The sequence below is a fragment of the Pongo abelii genome, chromosome 9 (assembly GCF_028885655.2).
Source record: "Pongo abelii isolate AG06213 chromosome 9, NHGRI_mPonAbe1-v2.0_pri, whole genome shotgun sequence".
Taxonomy (NCBI): Eukaryota; Metazoa; Chordata; class Mammalia; order Primates; family Hominidae; genus Pongo; species Pongo abelii.
The window spans coordinates 72,653,227-72,679,362 of record NC_071994.2 but is presented as its reverse complement, the minus strand read 5'-3'; the positions used below and the strand labels follow the sequence as shown (position 1 = coordinate 72,679,362).

At 38.0% G+C, this 26,136-nt stretch overlaps 3 protein-coding genes across 3 annotated transcripts; 2 read left to right on the top strand and 1 right to left on the bottom strand.

Moving 5' to 3' along the window:
- Positions 1 to 2,271: 2,271 nt before the first annotated feature.
- On the bottom strand, positions 2,272 to 6,378 carry LOC100446619 (olfactory receptor 51H1). The gene is made up of 2 exons (XM_002822142.3): positions 6,340 to 6,378; positions 2,272 to 3,255 (listed from the first exon to the last, which is right to left on the bottom strand). Exon 2 carries the CDS (start codon positions 3,202 to 3,204, stop codon positions 2,299 to 2,301), a length of 906 nt encoding a protein of 301 aa, XP_002822188.2. The 5' UTR covers positions 3,205 to 3,255; positions 6,340 to 6,378; the 3' UTR covers positions 2,272 to 2,298.
- Positions 6,379 to 19,587: 13,209 nt separating this feature from the next.
- On the top strand, positions 19,588 to 20,541 carry LOC103891865 (olfactory receptor 51H1-like). Its single transcript, XM_009246750.2, has one exon. It carries the CDS (start codon positions 19,588 to 19,590, stop codon positions 20,539 to 20,541), a length of 954 nt encoding a protein of 317 aa, XP_009245025.1.
- A 4,404-nt stretch (positions 20,542 to 24,945) lies between these two features.
- LOC100448469 (olfactory receptor 51T1) lies at positions 24,946 to 25,929 on the top strand. The gene has a single exon (XM_002822145.2). The coding sequence runs from the start codon at positions 24,946 to 24,948 to the stop codon at positions 25,927 to 25,929; it is 984 nt and encodes a 327-aa protein (XP_002822191.2).
- Positions 25,930 to 26,136: the final 207 nt, after the last annotated feature.

Here is a 26,136-nt window from a genome sequence, read left to right as displayed (position 1 = left end):
AATAAAAATGATAAAGGGGATATCACCACCAATCCCACAGAGATACAAACTACCATCAGAGAGTACTATAAACACCTCTGTGCAAATAAACTAGAAAATCTAGAAGAAATGGATAAATTCCTGGAAACATACACCCTCCCAAGACTAAACCAGGAAGAAGTTGAATCCCTGAATAGACCAATAAGAGGCTCTGAAATTGAGGAAATAATTAATAGCCTACCAACCAAAAAAAGTCCAGGACCAGATGGATTCACAGCTGAATTCTACCAGAGGTACGAAGAGGAGCTGGTACCATTCCTTCTGGTACCATTCCTTCTGAAACTATTCCAATCAATAGAAAAAGAGGGAATCCTCCCTAAATCATTTTATGAGGCCAGCATCATCCTGATACCAAGGCCAGGCTGAGACACAACAAAAAAACAGAATTTCAGACCAATATCCCTGATGAACATTGATGCAAAAATACGCAATAAAATACTGGCAAACCGAATCCAGCAGCACATCAAACAGCTTATCCCCCACGATCAAGTGGGCTTCATCCCTGGGATGCAAGGCTGGTTCAACATGTGCAAATCAATAAACGTAATCCATCATATAAACAGAACCAAAGACAAAAACCACATGATTATCTCAATAGATGCAGAAAAGGCCTTTGACAAAATTCAACAGCCCTTGATGCTCAAAACTCTCAATGAGCTAGGCATTGATGGGACATATCTCAAAATAATAAGAGCTATTTATGACACACCCACAGCCAATGTCATACTGAATGGGCAAAAACTGGAAGAATTCCCTTTGAAAAGTGGCACAAGACAGGGATCCCCTCTTGCACCACTCCTATTCAACATAGTATTGGAAGTTCTGGCCAGGGCAATCAAGCAGGAGAAAGAAACAAAGGGTATTCAATTAGGAAAAGAGGAAGTCAAATTGTCCCTGTTTGCAGATGACATGACTGTATATCTAGAAAACCCCATTCTCGCAGCTCAAAATCTCCTTAAGCTGATAAGCAGCTTCAGCAAAGTCTCAGGATACAAAATCAATGTGCAAAAATCACAAGCATTCCTATACACCAATAACAGACAGAGAGCCAAATCATGAGTGAATTCCCATTCACAACTGCTTCAAAGAGAATAAAATACCTAGGAATCCAACTTACAAGGGATGTGAAAGACCTCTTCAAGGAGAACTACAAACCACTGCTCAACAAAATAAAAGAGGACACAAACAAATGGAAGAACATTCCATGCTCATGGATGGGAAGAATCAATATCATAAAAATGGCCATACTGCCCAAAGTAATTTATAGATTCAATGCCATCCCCATCAAGCTACCAATGACTTTCTTCACAGAATTGGAAAAAACTACTTTAAAGTTCATATGGAACCAAAAAAGAGCCCGTATTGCCAAGATAATCCTAAGCCAAAAGAACAAAGCTGGAGGCATCATGCTACCTGACTTCAAGCTATACTACAAGGCTACAGTAATCAAAACATCATTGTACTGGTACCAAAACAGGGATCTAGACCAATGGAACAGAACAGAGCCCTCAGAATTAATACTACACATCTACAATGATCTGATCTTTGACAAACCTGACAAAAACAAGAAATGGGGAAATGATTCCCTATTTAATAAATGGCGCTGGGGAAACTGGCTAGCCGTATGTAGAAAGCTGAAACTAAATCCCCTCCTTACACCTTATGCAAAAATTAATTCAAAATGGATTAAAGACTTAACTGTTAGACCTAAAACCATAAAAACCCTAGAAGAAAACCTAGGCAATTCCATTCAGGACAGAGGCATGGGCAAAGACTTCATAACTAAAACACCAAAAGCAATGGCAACAAAAGCCAAAATGGACAAATGGGCTCTAACTAAACTAAAGAGCTTCTGCACCGCAAAAGGATAACCAAGGGTGAAATATAACTAAATATTTTATGAATAAACATACATAAGTGTTATCTGGATAAATGTGATAATCTGTTCTCACTGATGCTCATCTCCAGTGTCAAAGAAAAGTGTGAAGCTACTTAATAAATTAGATTTTGTGATACCATATTTCAAAATGCACACATTCCAAAATATAGTATATACAGAACAATAATGACCTGTTATGTATCTTCACACAAGCCTTACCCACTCCTGTATTTCCCCAGATGTGCAAAATTTGACGTACCATAACTGTGGAAAATTAAATAATTAATTCTTCCAGTGGATACTTTCTCTGCTTCTTACACATGATTCCATTCTACTAGACCCTATTTTTTTCTCCTCTAGAACACTTGAAAGATCATGCTTCAAATCTGCTTGGTTTTCACACTGTAGACAATGGGGTTTAGCACAGGTGGGAGCAGTAGGTATATATCAGCCATGAGCATGTGCACTACTGGTGATAAATGCTCCCCAAATCTGTGGATCATGGAGGCACCAATAAAAGGAACATAGAAGAGGAGCACGGCAGATATGTGAGAGAGGCAGGTGCCAAGGGTTTTCAGCCTTTCACCTCTGGAGGCAATGCCCAGCACAGTCTTCAGGATGAGTACATAGGACAGTAGAATGAGGAGAGCATCGAGCCCCAGTGTGAAGATGAAGACGATGAGGCCGTAGAGGCTGTTGACGCGGGTGCTGGCACAAGCTAGCCGCATCATGTTTTGGTGAAGACAATATGAATGAGACAAGACACTGGAATGGCAGAAGGGTAGGCACTTTATAAGGAAGGGCACAGGGAAGACCACACAGACTGCCCAGGTGAGGACAGCTATTCCAATCTTTCCAATAACATCGTGAGTGAGGATGGAAACATAGTGTAATGGGTTTCGGATGGCCACAAATCTGTCAAAGGCCATGGACACTAGGACTCCTGATTCTACTATTACAAATACATGGATGAAGAACATCTGCATGATGCATGCATCAAAAACAATCTCAGGGGCATTAAACCAGAAGATGCTGAGCATGGAGGGCAAGGTGGACATGGAGAGACTAACGTCAGTGAGAGCTAAGATAGAAAGGAAGTAATACATGGGCTCATGGAGACTCGGCTCCACCTTGATGACAGCTAGGATGGTACCATTTTCCAGGAGTGTGAGTGTGTAGAGAAATCCCAGGGGAAAGGCCAACCATGGATCCTTGTCTGGCATTCCTGGGATACCTGTCAGAATGAAGTTATGGTGGTTGGCATGTGATGCATTCAAGTTCGTCATGTTGTTCTCACCATCGGGTGGGGCTGGACTCTTCCACTTGGCTCACAGCTCCTAAATTGAATATATATTCTCGTATGCACAGAACAAAAGCTTTATGAATGCATAGTAGAATAGCACAGGAAAGAATAAAGTTAAAAAACATTTAGGTGATATTTGTAACACTTTGTCTTTTTCCTTCCTACACAGTCACATGTGATTACCTCCTTTCTCTTGGAATAAATTTCTTTATTTGAAAAATGGAAACAAGAGTAAACATCCAGTGTTTAGACAGTAAAGAATTTTGATATCTCCTTTGATATCTCCTCCTCATATAGTTTTCAAGGTTTAACAGAAAAGAAGTAGACATAACCAAGATCTTAATAACATAGAGAATATTGCTAAATAATTTTTTAAAACCCCACTAAAAACCTCACAATACCATAACCACACACCCATGACTACATACAATCCCACTGTCATCACAACCTACATCCACATAATCCATGTGTATAAGGATATTTTTTATATATATATATATCATATATACTTCTATATATATCATATATACTTCCATATGTATATAGATACATATACATATAGATACACACAGTTTCCAAGTATATACATATAGAAGTATATATGTATAGAAGTATATATGTATTTAGAAGCATATACATATAGCAGTATATATGTATTTAGAAGTATATACATTCAGATACATATACATATAGATACATACAGTTTCGAAGTATATACATATAGAAGTATATATGTATACAGAAGTTTATACATATAGATACATATACATGCAGATACATAAAGTTTCCAAGTATATACATATATACTTCTATAAATAGAAGTATATATAATATATATTACATATATGTGTATATACAATAGGATAGGTACTCTCTATATATACATACACAAATATATTAGGTTGGTGCAAAAGTAATTTCAGTTTTTGCCTTTTTTTAATCTAATATATTCATATGTGTGTGTGTATATATGTGTGTATATATATGTATATATGTATATATATAGAGAGAGGGAATGTATCCTGGATATCTGTTGTAAGGATAATTGTAATGAATTACATATGCAAATAGACACATTATTGGATGAAATTATTCAAATTAATATTTAATCTTCAGAAATTTCAACAATTTATAATTTTCCATAGTCTCATTTTAAGGTAGCTAGAAGAAAATAAAGGTTATTGGCTCATAAACAACCACACATAAGGTATAAGATAATACTTAGCCCGGTTCTTTCAGGCTCCCTAACTGATCTTTCTGTATCCATGAGTGCCCCCTTCTAATACATTCTTCATTTGGCAGTTAGAATAGACTTTTTTAAAACAAATATAAATCTCATTTATTCATCTCAAGCAAAACTCCTTTAAGGGTTCCCAATGTACTTAGAAGAAAGCTCTAAATCCTTATCTTAGCCTTCAGTGTAAAGCAAGATTCAACCCCTACCTACCTCTGTAGCACCAACTCACACCATTTACTCTCCCCTTCCGTTTCTTTAATCCAGCCAAATTTGCAGTCTTTAAGTTCCTGGGTCCCAGTGAGATACTTCCTGATATAGAATTTCTACATGCATTCTTTCCAGGTCTTTATGTTTTTCCTCACCCCTCGTGAAGCTCCTCTTTACCTAAGCAAAGCCTAGCTATCCTTCCCAATTATGCCGATTCCAAATATCCATAGTAGCCTAAGGTTTCCACGTATGCTGTTTTCACATTTTTGGGCTCTTCTTTCTTATCAGTGAGTATAGTTAAACATTGCATACGTATTTGTTTAATGTCCATCTCTCCTACTAGAAGTTAAAACTTCCTGATGGAAAGGACTATTTTATGGTTCATCACCTCATTGAGCATATGCAAGGCATTTATTAATTTTTCCCTATTAGTGCAATGAAGACATAAAACAATGAATGGGTGAATATGGATGATTGAATGTCAATCTTCTTTCAGAAGAAGTCTTATAATCCCTCAAACTCTGTTCTGATCTTCTGCAGATGAATTAAAAATCTTCAACAAAGAGAAAAATTTATTTTTCTAAGAGGCCAGAGACAAAAACTTAAATTGGGAATCTGTGAGAGGTCTTATGGTGTCTTTGTTCTCACCTAGGTACTTGTGAGAAAAGAGAAAAACATCTCAAGAGCTGGTCTGGGAGCCCTGAGGTTGGGGTGAGATCAGGCATGCAAGAACAAGTAGTTTCCTTACTTTTTCTGCCTCCTGTTTCTCTGCTATAGCATAAGGATTTTCTGTTAGAAAAACATGACTGCTAATAAGTTATTTTACAGATTTGAGTATCTTAGACACAGAAGAATTTTTGAAAGGTAGTGTAGTCCACTCACACTCGTTGTGTTGTATCTTTTAACAAAATTTGGGCTCCTCCCGCCCAGAAATCGCAATGGTCAGATCTAAACAAAGCACTTTGTGATGCCTGCCTAACCTTCTGCCTGCACTCTGAGGAGGGGTTTTGTTTTTCTTTAAATGTCAAGTGGGAGCCTTCACTTGTTTGGGCCTGCTGTTCTGTATCCCCAGCAATTCTTGTGGCTTTCAGGTGGGAATGACCAGCTGGTTCATCCCTAATAGGGGTTTTTCTTGGGACCTACTTGAAAAATCTTTAACGTTCCTTAAGTTCTGAGGACCTGCTAAAGCCCTGTTCTTCCATGCAAATAGTTGATTCTTGTTTACCCCTGCTGTTTTACTGTTTTTGACTCTGATTTTCATTACCTGAACCAGTGTTTTACTCTCATCTTCTTTTTAATTTTTCATTCTTATCTCCATTCTTCATCTTCCTTCTTTTAATCTTCTTTAATTTCCAGACCCTTCCTTTCTCTATCTCCCAATGAAATTCTTATGCATTCTTCCATTCCATCTTTATTTTATGCCTAGCCTTGCACTACCTCCTCCCCATAGTATATGTCTTCTTTTACTCCTAATAACAACACCTGCATTTTACTTTCTCTTTCCATCTTTGCTTTCTACCACCACATGACACTCTATACACTATTCTCGTCTGTCCTTATCACATTCCTCTGTAGAATTTCTGTGAGGATTTAATAAAAAAATGCCCTAAATAATCTTACACAGAGCTTGCTATATAGAGGACATGGAAAAAATCTTTTAAGATATTTTATTACCTTTATCAACCTGGTGCTGTGGTTCAGAATTAATTTGGCTTCTTTCCTTTCCTGAGACTAGCATGTAGAGCCTTTATAAAGACTGCTCAAACCTCTGGTGTTGTCTGGTGTCATCATGATTCTCCAAGGATTTCACAACTCCTCTGAAAGAACTCCCATGAAGGGTGTTGAGTAGTGCCACTTGAGCTATCCCTTCCTAATTTCCCTAAGGATTCTAAAAATTTCCTTTATCTGTCAGACTGTCCTCTATTTAGTCAACACTTACGCAAAATTTTTCTCCATTTTAATTTTATTTTCATAGTCTTAATCAGGTGTGAACTCACATACATGCACACAAATGCATGTATATGCACGCACAAACACACAGTGATTTGAATCATGTTTAATCGCTAAGTAAGATTGACAATTCCAGCCCAATTTCAGTTCAGGTCTTCTGACTCCAAAGCCAGTCTCAGTCTCAGTGATGACATAGTGTTGCAATCTGACATGAAACAGAGCTGGAGTCTACTGTGGTTTGGAACGAATAGAATGATTGTCTGGACTCCGCCCATCAGGAACATATTAAAAAATGACCTTTGAATTTGCTGAACTTCTTTGGTTTTCTGAATTGTTATTCCAATACCTCATGTATAATTTCTTGCATTTGATTTAATGTATTTCTCTGTAAGGATGTTTTGCATTAATGAGGTAATTCTTAAAAATACAGGAACAGCTGGTTACTTGAGCCTGTGCCTTTGTGTGGTCAGGCCTTAAATTGTTCACAGACCCTTTCTATCACATCTTTATGCCCTTTTGATTTCACTTATTTTCCATCACAAGCATATTCACATAATCACAGCAGAAAACAAAAGTCAGATATAAACAATTCTTGTGGTGATGCTTTAGTTTAGGCATGATTGACATCATATGGCTGAAGGTTATTCATTTATTTTTAATTTCTAAACTCATTTCTTTCCCACTGGGTGCTACAACCTAAAAGAGACAATGCATGCTATAAACATTAAAAGCTAGGGCTTTATAATTTGTGTCAATATATTTTTAATAATAAATTGTGAATATTTCTGTCTGAAATACTGTTGGGGATAGAACTAAAAACACACAAAATGCTTGATGCAACTCCTCTGAGTGTTAAACTGGTGGCTTGAACTCCCCTGAAGATATCAGGCCTTGACTCCTCCATGTCTACAGAAACTGATGCCACTGCTAGAATCAACTTCAGAAAGACTCCTATATTATCCCAGTAATTTCCTATTATTGGGAGCTTAATCCGTCAAAAGTCTTCCTGTCCATATCTAAAATGGTTAAATATGGTAAGAAGAATAGAGTTTGTGAGTCTTATATACCTTGTTTTAATTCACAGTTTTAATTTTTTCAGCTTTTTGGACTTAGGGAAAGTTATTTAACCACTCATTCATTCAGCATTCCTTGTTAGCTATTATTAAATGAGTTCTACTGGTGAAGTCCAGCTATTCCCCCTCCTTCCCATCAGCATTTATACAATCAAATAGGCCCAGTGGAAGTCATATAACCATTTTGACTATTCTCATTTTAAATTTCTTTATTAATAAAATTATAAATTAATTTCCAAAGGCCTCACATATTCTCTAATTGCTTCCAGATTATCACACTTAATTTTTTCCTCTGCTTGATTATTTCTACTAGCATCAGAGATCTGGTTTTCTTTTACATTAGGAAAAAAGGTATACTTCCAGTGTTTGTCTAATTTCTTTGCTTAATTTTAATGCAAAACACTCTAAAGCATGAAAAATAATTATTAGGAAGAGAAATTTCCTCTGAAGTAGAACCAATGAATCCTCTTTGCTCAAAAAGGGGGAAGATATGAACCAAAAAAGCTATTTAAAAAATTAACACTGTGAAAACTAACTAAAGCTGGCAACATGTTGAGAAACATTCATTCTTGAAAACCTTTACAACTTCAGGCAAAAATTCCAGTCTCCCACCATTGCCAAATTATTATTCTTCCTCCTCCTCATCCTCCTCCTCCTCCTCCTCTTCTTTTTCTTCTTCTTCAAAGAGGAGTAGCAGGAGTAGGAGTGGTAGTTGTAGTACCAGTAGTTTTATCAGGCTGAGATTTGTTGACAAACCAGCAGTTCAATGCAGACTCAACTTCAGGTGGAAAGAAAGAAGCAAAGCTTGGTCAACTAAGACTGGAAAACTCAGTGGGAAATAAAGAAGTGCCATCCACAGTTTTAGTAGCCTGAGTTTGCAAGCAGGAGTCATCAGGACATTTTACAGGGAGAACCTGGAAATTATTGTTACGGAAGGGTTCTCCATGCATCTATGGCTTTATGAGAAATTATTCAAACATGTGAGAGAAACTCGAGAGCTTTCTGGCATGAGAAAACAAAGAGAGACTTGACAACTGGTTGAATATTAAATGTATGCTACACACACCACTCAAATCAATCAGTGAAAATGTTTCTGACTCAAGGGTTTTAACAGCTATTTCTTCCTCAATATTGGCATACCACCAAGATGTGTATACTCATGGGTGATTCCTAGGAAGCCAGGCTAAAAAAGTGGAATACAAATGAAATGATCTGAAAGTAATCAGTGGTTACACTTAGTGTAAGAATGTGAAATATAAGTGATCTGAAATGATCAGTGTCAACACTTAGTGCAAGAGATTTATTTTGAGAAGATAAATTTCAGTTTAAATTCATACAAATTACTAAAAATAAACAAAAGAAAATTAAAAAACACAACAAATCTCTTAAAAGCAATTAAGAATCTAAGGTTTCTATTATATCCATGATACCTGGTTTATAACAAAAACCTATGAGACTTTTAAGGAAACAAGAAAACATAAGCAAATGAGAAAACATTTCATGCTCATGAATAGGAATAATCAATACCATGAAAATGGTCATACTGCCCAAAGCAATTTATAGATTCAATGCCGTTCCTATTAAACTACTATTGGCATTCTTCACAGAATTATAAAAACTATTTTAAAATTCATATGGAACCAAAAAATAGCCTGAATAGCCAAGGCAATCCTAAGCAAAAAGAGCAAAATTGGAGGCATTACTCCACCTGACTTCAAACTATATTACAAGGCTACAGTAACCAAAACAGCATGGTACAGGTACAAGAACAGACATATAGACCAATGGGAAAGGACAGAAAACCCAGAGAGAAGATTACACACCTACAACCATCTGATCTTTGACAAACCTGACAAAAATAAGCAATGCGGAAATTATTCCCTATTTGATAAATGGTGCTGGGGGAACTGGCAGGCCATAGGCAGAAAACTGAAACTGGACCCCTTCCTTACACCATACACAAAAATCAACTCAAGATGGACTAAAGACTTAAATGTAAAGCCCCAAATTTAAAAATCCCAGAAGAAAACCTAGGCAATACCATTCAGGACATAGGCACGAGGAACGATTTCATGACGAAGATGACAAAAACAATTGCAACAAAACCAAAAGTTGACCAATGAGAAATAATTAAACTAAAGAGCTTCTGCACAGCAAAATAAACTATTAACAGAGAAAATAGACAACCTACAGAAAAGGAGAAGACTTTTACAATCTATCCATCTGACAAAGGTCTAATATCCAGTGTCTAGAAGGAACTTAAACAAATTTACAAGAAAAAAACAAACAACCCCATTAAAAAGTGGGCAAAGGACATGAACAGACATGTCTCAAAAGAAGACGTACATGTGACCAACAAACATGACAAAAAGCTCAACATCACTGATCATTAGGGAACTACAAAACCACAGTGAGATGCTATCCTTTTTTTTTTTTTTTTTTTTTTGATGGAGTCTCGCTCTGCTGCCCAGGCTGGAGTGCAGTGATGCAATCTGGGCTCACTGCAACCTCTGCTTCCTGGGTTCAAGCAATTCTCCTGCCTCAGCCTCCTGAGTAGCTGGAATTACAGGCATGCACTATCACACCTGGCTAATTTTTGTATTTTTAGTAGAGATGGGATTTCATCATGTTGGCCAAGCTGGTCTCAAACTCCTGACCTCATGATCTGCCCACCTTGACCTCCCAAAGTGCTGGGATTACAGGTATGAGCCACCATGTGTAGCTGAGATGCTGTCTTACACTAGTCAGAATGGCTATTACTAAAAAGTCAAAAAACAACAGATGCTGGTGAAGTTGTGAAGAAAAAGGAACACTTTCACACTCTTAGTAGGAGTATAAATTAGTTCAACCATTGTGGAAGAAGCTATGGCATTTCCTCAAAGACCTAGAGGCAGAAATACCATTTGACCGAGAAATCCCATTACTGGGTATATACCTAAAAGAATAAAAATTGTTCTATTGTAAAGGCACATGCATGTGTGTGTTAATTGCAGAACTAGTCACAATAGAAAAGACATGAAGTCAACCTAAATACCTATTACTGATAGACTGGATAAAGAAAATGTGGTATAGATATACCATGTAATACAATGGAGCCATAAAAAGGAATGAAATCATGTCCTTTCCAAGGACAGGGATGGAGCTGGAGGACATTATCCTCAGCAAACTATCCGAGAAACAGAAAAAAACAAATACCACTTGTTCTTACCTATAAGTGGGAGCTGAATGATGAGAACACATGGACACATGGGGGGAACAACACACACTCAGGTGTGCTGGAGGGTATTCAGTTAGGAAAAGTGGAAGTCAAATTGTCCCTGTTTGCAGATGACATGACTGAATATCTAGAAAACCCCATCCTCTCAGCTCAAAATCTCCTTAAGCTGATAAGCAACTTCAGCAAAGTCTCAGGATACAAAATCAATGTGCAAAAATCACAAGCATTCCTATACCCCAATAACAGACAAACAGAGAGCCAAATCATGAGTGAACTCCCATTCACAATTGCTTCAAAGAGAATAAAATACCTAGGAATCCAACTTACAGGGGATGTGAAAGCCCTCTTCAAGAGAACTACAAACCACTGCTCAATGAAATAAAAGAGGATACAAACAAGTGGAAGAACGTTCCATGCTCATGGATAGAAAGAATCAATATCATGAAAATGGCCATCCTGCCCAAGGTAATTTACAGATTCAATGCCATCCTCATCAAGCTACCAATGACTTTCTTCACAGAATTGGAAAAAACTACTTTAAAGTTCATATGGAACCAAAAGCAGCCCACATTGCCAAGATAATCCTAAGCCAAAAGAACAAAGCTGGAGGCATCACACTACCTGACTTCAAACTATATTACAAGGCTACAGTAACCAAAAGAGCATGGTGCTGGTACCAAAACAGAGATACAGACCAATGGAACAGAACAGAGCCATCAGAAATAATACCACACATCTACAACCATCTGATCTTTGACAAACCTGACAAAAACAAGAAACGGGGAAAAGATTCCCTATTTAATAAATGGTGCTGGGAAAACTGGCTAGCCATATGTAGAAAGCTGAAACTGGATCCCTTCCTTACACCTTATACAAAAATTAATTCAAGCTGGATTAAAGACTTAACTGTTAGACCTAAAACCATCAAAACCCTAGAAGAAAACCTAGGCAATACCATTCAGGATATAGGCATGGGCAAAGACTTCATGTCTAAAACACCAAAAGCAATGGCAACAAAAGCTAAAATGGACAAATGAGATCTAATTGAACTAAAGAGCTTCTGCACAGCAAAAGAAACTACCATCAGAGTGAACAGGCAACCTACAGAACGGGAGAAAATTTTTACAATCTACCCATCTGACAAAGGGCTAATATCCAGAATCTACAAAGAACTTAAACAAATTTACAGGAAAAAATCAAACAACCCCATCAAAAAGTGGGCAAAGGATATGAACAGACACGTCTCAAAAGAAGACATTTATGCAGCCAACAGACATGTGAAAAAATGCTCATCATCACTGGCCACCAGAGAAATGCAAATCAAAACCACAGTGAGATGCCATCTCACACCAGTTATAATGGCGATCATTAAAAAGTCAGGAAACAACAGGTGCTGGAGAGGATGTGGAGAAATAGGAACACTTTTACACTGTTGGTGGGACTGTAAACCGGTTCAACCATTGTGGAAGACAGTGTGGCGATTCCTCAGGGATCTGGAACTAGAAATACCATTTGACCCAGCAATCCCATTACTGGGTATATACCCAAAGGATTATAAATCATGCTGCTATAAAGACACATGCACATGTATGTTTATTGTGGCACTATTCACAATAGCAAAGACTTGGAACCAACCCAAATGTCCATCAATGATAGACTGGATTAAGAAAATGTGGGCCAGGTGCAGTGGCTCATGCTTGTAATCCCAGCACTTTGGGAGGCCGAGGCGGGCGGATCACGAGGTCAGGAGATCGAGATCATCCTGGCTAACATGGTGGAACCCTGTCTCTACTAAAAATACAAAAAATTAGCTGGGCATGGTGGTGGGCGCCTGTAGTCCCAGCTACTTGCAAGGCTGAGGCAGGAGAATGGCGTGAACCCGGGAGGCGGACCTTGCAGTCAGCCGAGATTGTGCCACTGCACTCCAGCATGGGTGACAGAACAAGACTCTATCTCAAAAAAAAAAAAAAAGAAAGAAAAAAAAAAACCAAATGTGGCACATATACACCATGGAATACTATGCAGCCATAAAAAATAATGAGTTCATGTCCTTTGTAGGGACATGGATGAAGCTGGAAACCATCATTGTGAGCAAACTATTGCAAGAACAGAAAACCAAACACCGCATGTTCTCACTCATAGGTGGGAGTTGAACAAGAGAACACTTGGATACAGGGTGGGGAACATCACACACCGGGGCCTGTCGTAGGGTGCGGGGACGGAGGAGGGATAGCATTAGGAGATATACCTAATGTAAATGACGAGTTAATGGGTACAGCACACCAACATGGCACATGTATACGTATGTAACAAACCTGCATGTTGTGCACTTGTACCCTAGAACTTAAAGTATAATAATAATAAAAAAATAAAGAACACTGAAAATGATAGATATTGAGTATAGAAAAGACTGCTTATGTAAATAATGTATTACCTTTAAAATATGTTTTTCAAACAGGTTGTTTAAATAAATAATGACACTGAATTGTATGGTCTATCTCACGTAGGTAGAATATGTATTAAAATAATTTCATAAAGGATAAAAGAAAATGGGGCTACAGTGTGGAAAAGTTGAAATATTTTATTGTGGTTAAGACAATATTAATGTGAAGTAAAGAGTGATAAGGTGAAGATGGATTTTATAATTCTTAGAATAATTACTAAGAAAAATAACTCAAAATATAGCTAATAATGTGTTAATAGAAAAATCAAAATGGCACACTAAATCACTGAATAGTACCATGGTGATGGATTAGATATGAAGAAGAGAGGGAGAAAAGACCTGAATTTTATTTTGGATAACTGGGTGAATTGTGGTGTGGTTAGTGATTTACTGAAATTAACCTTAAGCAGATGAAAAGAAAACGTTTTATTTTTGTTTTCATTTTACAGTATTTGCCATGTTAAATTTCCGTTTCCTATTTGTATTACAGTGGAGTTATCAAGTAGGAAGCTGATCGGAAATCAATGCAGTATTGTAGCCTAAAGATATACACTTATAGTTAATCAGTATGTAGATGATATTTAAAGCAGTGGTATTTGATGATGTTGGTAAGTGAGAGAGTGCAGTTAAAGTAGAGGAAAAAAGATCAAATAAAAGATACACTGACATTTAGTGCTCTAGGAGGAAGACATATAATCAAAGAATAATAAAGAGTATAAAGTAGGAGGAAACATCAAGCAAACATGATTTCAGAGAAACCAACAAAAGAAAATAATTCAACATTGCAGCAATATTCTACTGTATTGAATCCTGAAGAACAAACAGGAGAGTAAGACGACAAATTTTTGCTAAGTTTAGCAATAAGCAGATTATTGGTGACATCTGCACATACTCTTTCAGTGGTGTGAAAAAGAACATTCACTGAAGTGAATTGAGGAGACAATGGTAGGTACCGACAGGGATTGTAGACCACAATGTTGAGAGGCTTTGCCGTGAAACAAAAAAGAGAATGGGACAATAACACAATGGCATGTGAAACCAGGGTAAATTTTTCTTTCAGCTTTTTCTTTTTAGACAGAGAATTATTAAAATTAAGCACTAGGGTTTAATTGTATTTCAATATAGTTAGTGATGCACATTCATATAGGACTGAGAATAATTCTGCGTTTGGATGGGTTGCTACCACAGATCTTTATTAGGCAAAACCAGGTCCTCTGGGAATAAGACAAAGTAGGCTAGCATGCTCAGAAGCCTGGGTCTGTGTAGCCTTTGGCCCTGGGGGCATCTCCAGGAAGTCACATGCTCATGTCTCCATAGAATCACTCCAGGGGAAATTCTGGGCAAGGGTGCTGTTGGTTTTAAATCTCCATGCTGCTGTGGTTGACACATCAGAAAAGACTCTTGTCTTCTAGACCATGCTTTGGGTGAGTTGGGGAAAAATCTGAGGCCTGAGAAGTGTTTTCTTTGAGGATCTTGTCACAGAACGGCAGAGACTGCAGTATGGACAGTTCATAGAAAAATGTAAAGGTCAGCAATGAGTGGTATAGGTGAAGGAGATTGCATGTTGAGCCCAGTTCACTCTTCTATCTGTAATTTGAATTGAATGGCAGAAATTGCCCCGTGACTAAATGTTGATCTTCTCCATTAGAACCAAACAGAACTTCAAAGCACAATGATCACAGAACCTATATTTAAGCTTTAGTTTCGGGATCTGGTACAAATTAATTAACTTCTCTCACCCTTGTTTTTCTAGTGCATGCAATAGCAGTAATAATAGTGCTTTTCCACTAAGGTTTTTGTATCTTTAAATGAGATAGGACATGTAAATGGCTAAGAACAGAGCCTGGAACATGAACAAGCACTCAATAAATATTAGATTGTTTATTATTAAAGGACTAAAATATTTTTAAAATGTCTGCCCATTATTCCTTTTATTGTCTATCTAGGATAACACGCAAGGATATTGCTTGTGGTTTTTACATTGCTTGTGTTTTTTAAATACCAATAAAGAGTCTAGAATGATCACAATGCTCAGCAAGCATTACTTTTTCATTTCCTTCTCCTTTTCATTAAAATAGAGCTAACACTTCTAACTGTAGATGTGGGAATTAAGGGGCAAGGGGAGTATGTGATTCTACCAAAAATTAGTCAGTAAAACAAGAACCATATAGATAATTGTCCCCCTCCCCCACTCACCCCTGAGCCCCTTCTTCTGAGTCCCATCTCAAGGTCAATAGCAGATAGTTTCTTATCCTAGTGAGACTAGTCTATGGATCCCAGAAGAAACAAGTCCAAAGGGCCAGCTTTTACTCAGCATCTCAGATCCTTTAAGAGTATAGTATACTCATGCCTGTTCCTCAGAGCGCAGCCTTTCTATCTTCCTGCCTGGGTGGAAGAGTATGGAAGTGAAGTTCAATACTACATAGAAGGGAGGACTCTCAATGCCCACTCCTTCTCCATCTTGACCCCCACATATACTTCTGAAGCTACAGAAGCTCCTGTCCTATTGCTGTGAGGAAAGTTTAGGCTCAACTCTCTCCATGGTCTACCACTATTATTCAGAGAGACAGAATTAAGCTAGCCAGCTGATGAGACAAGCTGGACATATGGACCCACCTGTAAAGCATGCCTTCATTCAACCCCAGCTATACAGTACACTCATGTGTCTCATCTTGCTTTCCGTGTGTTCTTTGCTAAAGGGTCTTGGAAGGAAAAATAAAAATGCTTCTTTTTGTCCTCTGATTACTCATGACACATCTGGTGCTTAGTAGAAACTTCACAAATTTGAAGTCATTAATCAATAAATTAATTAAACATGATCAACTTTTCCTTGGTTCATGAGATCTTAAGGAATCAGGGGCCTCCTTTACTATCCTTGTCCCAAATTCTGGAAGGTCTGTGTTAGTCTCTTGGATTAAGGTGCTTAGATTGCCAGTGTAGTGTTTCTTTTGAGGCTGCTCATCCCTCATAATCAATTTTCTTATTCTTTACTTTTTCTTACTTATTTTTACTACATGTGAATTCTACTAGCATATCGTCTTTTATCTTTGGTTTATCTGAGACTTGCTTTCATTAAATCCTTTACAGTAAGCATTAATGATAAACTGCAAAGTCATTGAGACAGATCCACCGAATCCACTGTCTTGAACCCTGCAACAGCCACTGCTGGCAAGCCATTGGTATTAAATGTTGGAATAAACTGCCTGAGGGATAGAAAGATTTAGGTAATACAGAATTTGATCAAAATATATAAATAATATATATGAAAGTAGGTGCATAACTTTAGAATTACATAAATAGATTTCATGACAAATCTTTTAAGAGATAATTTTTATAGTCAAGCAAAGATTACCGAGTTTTTAGATAATACATGGGCATTTATTATATCTGAACTTTATTGAGTCTTTATTATTTGCCTGGTGCTTATCTAAGTGCTCTATCAATATTCCAAATGCATACTCTTAACAACCCTATGGTAGGTACTATTATTTTTATTTTTATTTTAAAGAAGTGAGTAATTAAGCACAATGATTATTAAGTAACTTGTTCAAGGTCATAGAGCTAAGATTCAAACCCCAGGGCCTTTATTTTTAAAGCGATTTTTCTTTTCAAATTTCCTAAACAGAGTCAAAGACGCAGAGATATAGATAAAGAGAAAAACTTATTATATACGTGAAAGACCCTCAATCCAATCAGACCCATTATTTTTCAAGAGTCAGCGAGGATGTTGGTATCCTTTTAAGTCTGCAGTCTGCAGCTCCAATTGTTGAAGTTTCAAATAAAATTTTCTGCAGTGATGAAACTATTCTACAACAATTTTATCCAGTTCAGTAGCACTAGTCACATGTGGCTATTGAACATGTAAAATATGACTAGTACAAGTAAGGTGAAATTGTAAGTTAATTTAACAAATTTAAATTTAAATAAATGCATATGTCTAGGGGCTACCATATTGGACAGTACTGCACTAAACTACTGACTGAGAAATTTGGAGTGACTTTTTTCTGTCTTGTTCATTCCCAAGTATCCAGAGCTCTCTGTCTTTTGTGTGTAGCTCTGGATTTTGTCTAGTGGCTTTGCTCCTTTCTATGACCAAGGCTCCTATTTCATTTATTTAAAATAATTTCTTAAAGAAAGAGTTCTTAACCTGGGTCCATAGATGGTTTTCAAAAATATCTGAATTCACTTAATTTTTATGCAGAACTTTGCTTGTATATGTGTGTGTGGTGTGTTGGGGTGTGTGTGTGTGTCTGTGTGTGTGTGTGTGTGTGTGTGCATGCTTAACTGGGAGACCCTTTCTGAGATTCTCAGAAGGGTTATGATAAATACAAAGTTCAGAGCCACTATAGCACTACTTTCTTTTAGTCCTAAACCTTCTGTCAGCTGTGGCTAGACTGGCCTGAAAAGGTGATTAGCTCAGCTGCACATCTGGATAAATGTTCTTAAGATGACACCAAAAAATTGATATGGAAGAGAATTGATTGTGTGGCACCAAGATTTTAATCTTGATCTTTTTCACAGCAAGTAGTAGACATTAGTGTCTGTGATTCCCCATAGATTTAACTAGGCCTTACTTGGAGTTACAGTGAGAAATGTAGTTGCTGCTAACTCAAGATGACATTTATTAGAACAGCCACATAAGAGCATGGAAGGAAACATGCTTCTCTATGGAGAAATAGGAAAAAAAGTCAAGATGACTTTTAACACGCAGGACACTGACTTCAGTAACCTGAACAATGATTGAATCTGTCTTTTGGGAGATTCTTCATGGATGGATTTAATCTGGCTGAGCCATATATTAGTTGTAAAACTCTTTGGAAGTACTGGAGATCATTCTGCTCCCTAATGAAGAGAAAAGTAAATCTCAAAATTCCTTTCTAGATGCAGCTTAGGACAGAGAAATCTAATTGCATGGAAGAACATACTGAAGAAAAAGGCCTGAATAAATGAAAATGACAATGGGAAGACTTTGGATATTTCTGAAAAGGGACTAAAGCAACTCTTCTGTGGCTCCTGGGTATCTGTTTTCTATTGCTGCCATAAGAAGTTACTACAAACTTAGTGGCTTAAAATAATATATATTTATTTTTAATAGTTCTTCAGATCAGAAGTCCAAAATGGGTCTCACTGGGCTAAAACCAAGATTTAAGGCATTCTTTTCTGCAATATTTTCTGGAGACTTAGGGAAAAATTCTGTTCACTTACCTTTTCCATCTTCTAAAGGCCACTAATATTCCTTGTCTCCTGGTTCCCTTCCTTCATCTTCAGTGTCAATAATTCATGTCCAGTCCTGCTCATGCTGCCATCTTTCTGGTTCTCTGCAGTGACAAAGGTTATTCATTTCTAAGTACTCCTGTGATTTGATTTGACCTAACTGGACAATGCAGGATAAACTCTACATCTCAAGGTTCTTAACTTTAACTACATATGAAAATTCCCTTTTGACATGCAAAGTAGCATGTTGATAGTTTTCAAAGATTCAGATGAGGGCATCTTTAAGGGTATTATTCTTCTTACCACAGTAGGTCTTTTTAAAGTTCCTTGGGAGCCAAGGTGACTTCTTTCTCTCTCACTTGCTGCAAGCTCAGATCCCTTCAGTACTCACAGACTCTTAGGAATACAGAGGTCAGAGCTTTAAATTCCTTAAAGTGTGTCTTTCCTCCTCCATCCTACATCACACGAGTGCCAAAGAGGGAAGGGATTGATAAATTGAGTACCAAAGAGGGAAATGATCATATGAAAACCAAAACAATTTAAGATCACAACCAAGATGCACACACATACATCCACACGTTTATATCTGCACATCTGTGTTTATGAACAGCCCTTATATTAGGACTGTGGTTATACTCTTCATGGTTATTGGTGTTAGTGTTTATTATACATGTAAATACACAATGCCAAATTCTTCCCTAGTATTGCAGTCTGCAAGACAGGTAACTTCTTGATATTTCTGAATTGCATATGTCCCTATTAGGTGCAGATGTTAACTGGAGGTTTTTTGTTTGTTTCTCTTTCATCTAGATATTTTAAAATTTTATGGTTAGTAGCAGATTCTTGCTTCATGAAGCAGGGGCTATTGGTTTCTGTATCAAACTGAACATGGATGTGCAAGAATAATATTTAAGTTACTTCCTCTTACAGCCACCATCTCAGTACTTATTGTTACTGATTCCAGTTGAAGTCTGTTCGACTTAATGAGCTCTTCTCTATTTTCCTAGTCAAACCTCTATTCCACTATGTCACCACTCAACCAAACTACTGAGAACCACCAGAGCTTCTTCATCCTGACTGGGATTCCAGGAATGCCAGAGAAAGACTTATGGATGGCCTTGCCCCTCTGTCTTCTTTATAGCACCACGATCTTGGGAAATGTCACCATCCTTGTTGTCATCAAAGTTGAGCAAAGTCTCCATGAGCCCATGTATTATTTTCTAGCCATGTTAGCTGCCACTGACCTCAGCCTTTCACTGTCTTCCATGCCTACCATGGTCAGTGTTCACTGGTTCAACTGGCGTTCAATAACTTTTAATGGCTGTCTTATCCAGATGTTCTTCATCCACACATTTGGGGGAGTGGAATCAGGTGTTCTGGTGGCCATGGCCTTTGATCGCTTTGTGGCCATCCGCTTTCCTTTGCACTATGCTACAATTCTCACTCACAGTGTCATCAGCAAGATTGCAGCAGCCATCCTGCTACGGAGTGTGGGGGCTGTGCTCCCTGTGCCTTTTCTCATCAAAAGGTTACCTTTCTGTCACTCCAATGTCCTCTCCCATGCATACTGCCTCCATCAGGATGCCATGAAGCTTGCCTGTGCTGACACCGGTGTCAATAGCATCTATGGCCTGCTGGCTGTAATCTTCATCATTGTACTAGATGCCTTGATACTTTTGGCCTCTTACATTCTAATCCTGCAGGCAGTATTGAGCATTGCTTCCCAGGAAGAGAGGCTCAAGGCTCTCAACACCTGTCTCTCTCATATCTGTGCAGTGCTGCTTTTCTATGTGCCTCTCATTGGTATGACCCTAATTCATCGCTATGGGAAGCGTTTGTCACCACTAATACACACATTCATGGCCAATATCTACCTGCTTCTCCCTCCTGTGCTCAATCCCATTGTGTACAGTGTTAGGACCAAGCAGATCCGATGGCGGATTGTCCAGGCCTTTTGTGGGGTTAAGGTTAGCCCTTAATGGCATCTACTATTTCCATGTAAATGCAATCAAGTTAGAGAAGAGTATCAAATACAGCACCATCCAACAGAAATTCCCACAGAAGTGGATATTTTCTATTTCTCTGCTGTTTAGTAACTAGTAGCCATACATGGCTATTAATTGCTTGAAACTTTGCCAGTGCAAGCTGAGGAACTGAATTTTAAATGTACTTAATTTTAATTGATTTAAATGTAAATTTAAGTAGTCATATGTAATTAGTAGCTGCTGTATCGAACAGTACAAATACAATGGGTTGTGAAATGAAATTGCATAATGGTTTTGATAAGAGCAATAATTTATTTTAGCTTGATAAAACATAAACGTTTCTACTTTAAAATTGTATATAATAAATTTTCAAACATTTATGTATAATAAAATTTACTCACTTTGGTGTATCGTTTTACAAGTTTTGGCAAATGCATTGTGTTACCACCACTGAAACAAAGATACAGAACAATTTTATCACTTCCCCAAATTTCTTTATGCTGCCCATTTGTGGTCAACCACTCTATTATCACCCAACAGAGGGCAAACATTGACTGGCAAGCATTGATTGGCTCTCCTTCCCTATAATGATTGTTTTTCCAGAGTGGCATGCAAATGAAACCTTGCATTATGCAGTCTTTTGTGTCTAGCTTCTTAATAAAATGCTTCTGAGATTCACCCATGTTATTGCATGTATTGGTAGTTTATTCCTTTTTATTGTTGAGTAGTTTTCTGTTGTATGTCATTTTTTAATAACTTTTTTGAGAAATCTGTCCAGACTGCTCTTACTCCATTAGAATCACTCTGGTATTCGGTGATGAACACAGAACATTTATTTTCTTTTGCCTTTATTTGTGTGTTTATTTATATATTTTATAACATAAAGTATACATATTTAAGGGGTTGGAATCAGAAAAAAATATTAAAAATAAATAGTATGTGCAGAGTTTGAGAAAATGGTGCATTCAGTGAGTTGGAAAAATAAGAAATTTCATATAAGCTTTAGATCTCAACCTCAGCCTCACTTCTGTTCAGAGGGCTTTTCTGACTTGTGCTTAATATATACTCCATATGAACAGGAACCCTTTTATCCCACTTCATCGTACCCCAAGTGTGTAATGTAGTTTAGAATATATGGTGACACTTAATATATATTTTTGAATTCATGAAAACTATACTTTATTAAGATTGATTTAATACTTCCTATTCTTTCTGTTCTTATTTAATATTCATAAATCTTATCTGAAATTTTCAGTCAGTCATCTTCACTGATAGGAACCAGGAAAAGGGGGTGGTGTTTACTTATGCATCTGAGCATTACCTGATGTGTAACTTTATAAAGTTATTTGATCTTCCTTGATACTCACTGAGATAAGCACCTTTGCTCAGTGTGACTCATACGTTTATAGTGAGAATATATTTGGAAAATGTTTCAAGAAACAAAAAGGGCCAGGCGCGGTGGCTCACTCCTGTAATCCCAGCACTTTGGGAAGCCGAGGCGGGCAGGTCACGTGGTTAGGAGTTTGAGACCAGCCTGGCCAACATGGTGAACCCCATCTTTACTAAAAATACAAAAATTAGCCAGGCATGGTGGTAGGCACCTGTAATCCCAGCTACTGGGGAGGCTGAGGCAGGAGAATTGCTTGAACCCAGGAGGTGGAAGTTGCAGTGAGCTGAGATCGTGCCACTGCACTCCAGCCTCGGTGACACAGCGAGACTCTGTCTCAAGACAGGGCAAAGTACAAAAAGCCAGGGTAGATTAGATATAATCAGGATTATTAATTGACTGTCTACTGTGAATAGTTGGATTCCAGTCTAAACGAAGCTTAAACCATATGTGGGCACACAGTTGGGAATCAATCTATGAAATCGACAGATTAAGGACAATGAATTTAAACCATGGTTCCTGAAGATATGAATGGAGACAGTTGACATTAGAAGGTAGTATAGCATGATGGTTAAGACGAAAAGCTTTGAAATAAGACTTATTTCAAAATTTTGAGTATCATTTCTGAAATAGGCTTGAGTACCATTTCTGCAACTTGCTAACTTTTAGACAGCGAAGTTATTAAAAAATCTCTCTGAACTTCAATTTCCTCAGCTGTGAAATAACAGGTAATAATACTTAACTCATAAAGTCGATTAAGACAATGCATTTGAAAGATATAGTTTCTGGAACGTATTATGTGTTCATCAAATGTTAGGTTACTTATGCGTAGAAGGTAGATGGCTCCAGATATGACTTGAATAGGAAGGGTTCTTAGGAGGAGTTCCTGTATAAGAGGAGGGATGTGGGAATGGCCAGGAGAGTAGAGACCTCTTAGGAAGAGGATATATTGAAAACAGAGAACAATGGGATGACTCTTTCTGCTCTCCTAATCCAGCTCTGACATTCAGGGAGCCTTCCTGGCTGAGAGTCCTTAGCCTAAGGCTGGGTAAAGAGGAATGGTTATAGTTATTTGACCCAGGCAGGCAGTCTTAGCAGATATCCATTACTGTCAGCCTCCAGGGCTAGGGCTCTTCTCCCAGCCCTTGATGGATGGGATTTGCTTGGGCCTGGGAGCAGGGTTTGAGGGTAAGTCTTGGAGATGTGTCTGAGTTGCCTATGAGTTCCATCACTCATTCCAACCAGAATGCTTACTAATCAAGAATGCTCCCTGTTGCCTGGGGACTCTACTAGGCTGCCTATAAAGCCCTCGCTTTTGGCAGCTGGTTTAGTCCCTGCTCTGTTATGGGATTGAAGAGAAGTTGGTGGTGTTTCCTGCTGATGTGACCAGGTAAGGCGGGAGTGCAAATGTGGAGAAAAAAACTGAAGGGGGGGGCAGTTTTTTAAAAATGAGGGATGGTAAGATAAGGGGAGGAAGAAGATAAAGCAATAAATTGATGGGAACTACAAGTAAGATGGGATAAAGAAAGGGAGAGGTGTAACAGATACTGGAAGAAATTGAGATGGGAGAGAGAAGACAGGAGAAAGAAGAGACAAAGGCAAAAGATGATAGGACTCAAAACTCCCTTTCTGTGGCCATAATTGTTTGGTAATCAATGTTGCTAAATGAAGATTTCTGTTTTGCTGATCCTGCTTTAGTAACTAGCATTGAGAGATTAAAAACATGCATTCCCAAACTTTCAAGAAACTCAAACTTCTGGCAGAAGAAGAACACGGTACTTGCATATATAAATTACCAATATCAGCTGTGCCTCATTATGAAGCACCAAGTGAAAGGTCCAAACAAAATGTGGGGCAAAGATTGAAGCAGAGGGTAGTTTTAGCTTAATATGTCATGGAACTTTCAGGGTATATTCTGAATTGTGGACGAAATATAATTCAGTGTTAACAAATTAACAGAAGGTATGGGTTGGTAAATGAAGAGGATGGGTCTGTAACATTACTGATGCCAGAAAATAGGGCTGTTGACCTTTGGGTCACTCAGTTATTGAGTTGAGTGAGTATTATTCAAATAATTTCACTCTTCTGTATATGAATGTATATGAATCTGTATATGAATGGGCAGATGCTACCTTCTTCCTGGCCAGTTAGATGGAGACTTGTACGTGAAGAGAGAAAGCACTAACATATTGCTCTGGCTAGCTGGCAATGTTGAGAAAACCTTGATAAATTTAGGCACTGAACTTTGACCTACCACTGGCTCCAGAGTGTATGACCTCACAGAGAGAAAGCCCTCTGCTGCTTCTTCTGTCTTCATTCCACAGGAAAAATTTCCCCAGCAGCAAACGGAGTCACTGTCTCCTCTCCTTACTGCCTTGCATTATCCAGTGTCATTTCTTTGCCTTTATGAGATATCATTCAAAGAACAGAGGATAACTGATATCTGCTGTATAAGCATCTCATCGCTCAGTTACTTTTGCACCCCCAAATGCCCCCTGCATTCATCTGCACATGAAGACAAAAACATTACAAACATATGTAGACTTCTACATATAATTTTAAAAATACTTGGACTCCACAAACATTCTTCTTTAGATGAGTCATGAGAACATTGTTCTCTATTTTGCTTATTTCTCATCTCTACCCCTCCTGTACATCATATACAAATATAAGAGGATGTTTAAAAAATTGTATTTTAAAAGAAGGAAATTACAACATTCAGCTATCCAAATTGTCTCATTAGCCTGGCCTCTCTGATCATCTGAAGTTTAGTAAAAAATAATAGACTTCGGAGTTAGTCAATTTGGTTTTGAATTTGAATCTGTATTTAACTATTTTAGCCTAGATATACAATTTAACCTTCCTGGGTCCATTTCCTTTCTTTAAAACAGAAGAAAAATAACCACCTTAAATTTAAAATTGTATGTAAAATGACTAATAAAATGTATGATATATATATAAAGAATCTTAATTATTTTTCTTTCCTTGTAGTTCAGTGTCTTCAACCAACCATGGCAATATTCAATAACACCACTTCATCTTCCTCAAACTTCTTCCTCACTGCATTCCCTGGGCTGGAATGTGCTCATGTCTGGATCTCCATTCCAGTCTGCTGTCTCTACACCATTGCCCTCTTGGGAAACAGTATGATCTTTCTTGTCATCATTACTAAGCGGAGACTCCACAAGCCCATGTATTATTTCCTCTCCATGCTGGCAGCTGTTGATCTATGTCTGACCATTACGACCCTTCCCACTGTGCTAGGTGTTCTCTGGTTTCATGCCCGGGAGATCAGCTTTAAAGCTTGCTTCATTCAAATGTTCTTTGTGCATGCCTTCTCCTTGCTGGAGTCCTCGGTGCTGGTAGCCATGGCCTTTGACCGCTTCGTGGCTATCTGTAACCCATTGAACTATGCTACTATCCTCACAGACAGGATGATCCTGGTGATAGGGCTGGTCATCTGCATTAGACCAGTAGTTTTCTTACTTCCCATTGTTGTAGCCATAAACACTATGTCTTTTCATGGGGGTCACGAGCTTTCCCATCCATTTTGCTACCACCCAGAAGTGATCAAATACACATATTCCAAACCTTGGATCAGCAGTTTTTGGGAATTGTTTCTTCAGCTCTACCTGAATGGCACTGACGTATTGTTTATTCTTTTCTCCTATGTCCTGATCCTCCATACTGTTCTGAGCATTGTGGCCCGAAAGAAGCAACAAAAAGCTCTCAGCACTTGTATCTGTCACATCTGTGCAGTCACTGTTTTCTATGTGCCAATGATCAGCCTCTCTTTGGCACACCGCCTCTTCCACTCCACCCCAAGGGTGCTCTGTAGCACTTTGGCCAATATTTATCTGCTCTTACCACCTGTGCTGAACCCTATCATTTACAGCTTGAAGACCAAGACAATCCGCCAGGCTATGTTCCAGCTGCTCCATTCCAAGGGTTCATGGGGTCCTAATGTGAGGGGTCTTAGAGGAAGATGGGATTGAAGGTAGGAAATTGTCAGGACATGAATTATTCTTAGGAAAGAAAGGGACTTGGGGCTGTCTAATCCACAGGTATTTTGGTTGCTGAGTCAATTCCAATTGAATTTTAGGAGTGGGAAGAAGAGAGTAATTTTCCCCTGAGCTTATCAAAGAGTTTTATTTTTTAATACCATAATTTAAAACCAAATTAGTTGAGTATATGTCCCTGAA